Source organism: Plasmodium gaboni, assembly GCF_001602025.1.
Source record: "Plasmodium gaboni strain SY75 chromosome Unknown, whole genome shotgun sequence".
NCBI classification, from domain to species: Eukaryota; Apicomplexa; class Aconoidasida; order Haemosporida; family Plasmodiidae; genus Plasmodium; species Plasmodium gaboni.
Window position 1 is genome coordinate 753 of NW_017385590.1, and position 927 is coordinate 1,679.

A 927-nucleotide genomic window follows, 5' to 3' on the forward strand; every position below is an offset into this window, starting at 1 on the left:
AAAAAAAAATAAAAAAAAAAAAATAAAAATCACATTTCTATTAAAGAAAAAAGAAATTAAAAAAAAAGAAAATAAATAAATAAATAATTCGTTATATAGATATATTTTATATATTCGATATATTACATATTAGAATTTGTTTCTCCTTTTAATTTATTATTAATATATTGTCTAGAAAAAATCCTTTTTAAATTCATATAATTTTCTTCATTATCAATTGAATTATTATTGTCCTCATATTTTTTATGGTATTTATTTTCAATATCATCAAAAATTGTACAAATTTTCCAACTGATCGTCTTCATTGGTTACATTATTATTATTTTCATCAAAATGTATATCCATAGAAATGTTTGTACGTAAATTTTGTCTTTGAGAATCATTATTTTGCGTTATAAGAGCACTATATGGAATATTTGTTGATCCAAGATGTTCAAGAGATGTTATATCATTAAGATCATTAGTATTTTCATTAATCATATTATATGTTTCATCATTAATTTTGTGAATAGCATTATCGTTCAAGGGTGTATCTAATACATGTTCGTTATTTTCTTTATTCCACTCATCATTCAATTTACTTAACATTTCTTCTTTATTATTCCATTTGTTGCACATATATCTATGTCTATCTAACCATTTATCAAATAGATCTAGTTGGTTGAGTATAGGATCATCATATATTTGTTTTGCAACTGTATTTGTTGATGTATTTTTTGGGTGTTTTGTTCCATATAATTCATTTTTTTTTCTTTTGAGTAACTCATCATAAATATCAACATTATTATTCCCATTTAACGAATGATTTATTAAATCAATTCCAGTATATTGATCATTTGATGAAACATATTTTGAATCATCTGTACTATTAGTGCTAATATTTTTTGGTATATTCCAATCAATATTATAAGTAACATCTTCATGACG

At 21.8% G+C, this 927-nt stretch overlaps 1 protein-coding gene across 1 annotated transcript; it reads right to left on the bottom strand.

Moving 5' to 3' along the window:
• Positions 1-267: 267 nt before the first annotated feature.
• On the bottom strand, positions 268-927 carry PGSY75_0043900 (putative EMP1-like protein; the record flags this gene model as incomplete). The annotated part of the gene is made up of 1 exon (XM_018783553.1): positions 268-927. A coding segment is annotated over one exon (660 nt), but the record flags the coding sequence as incomplete, so codon positions are not given.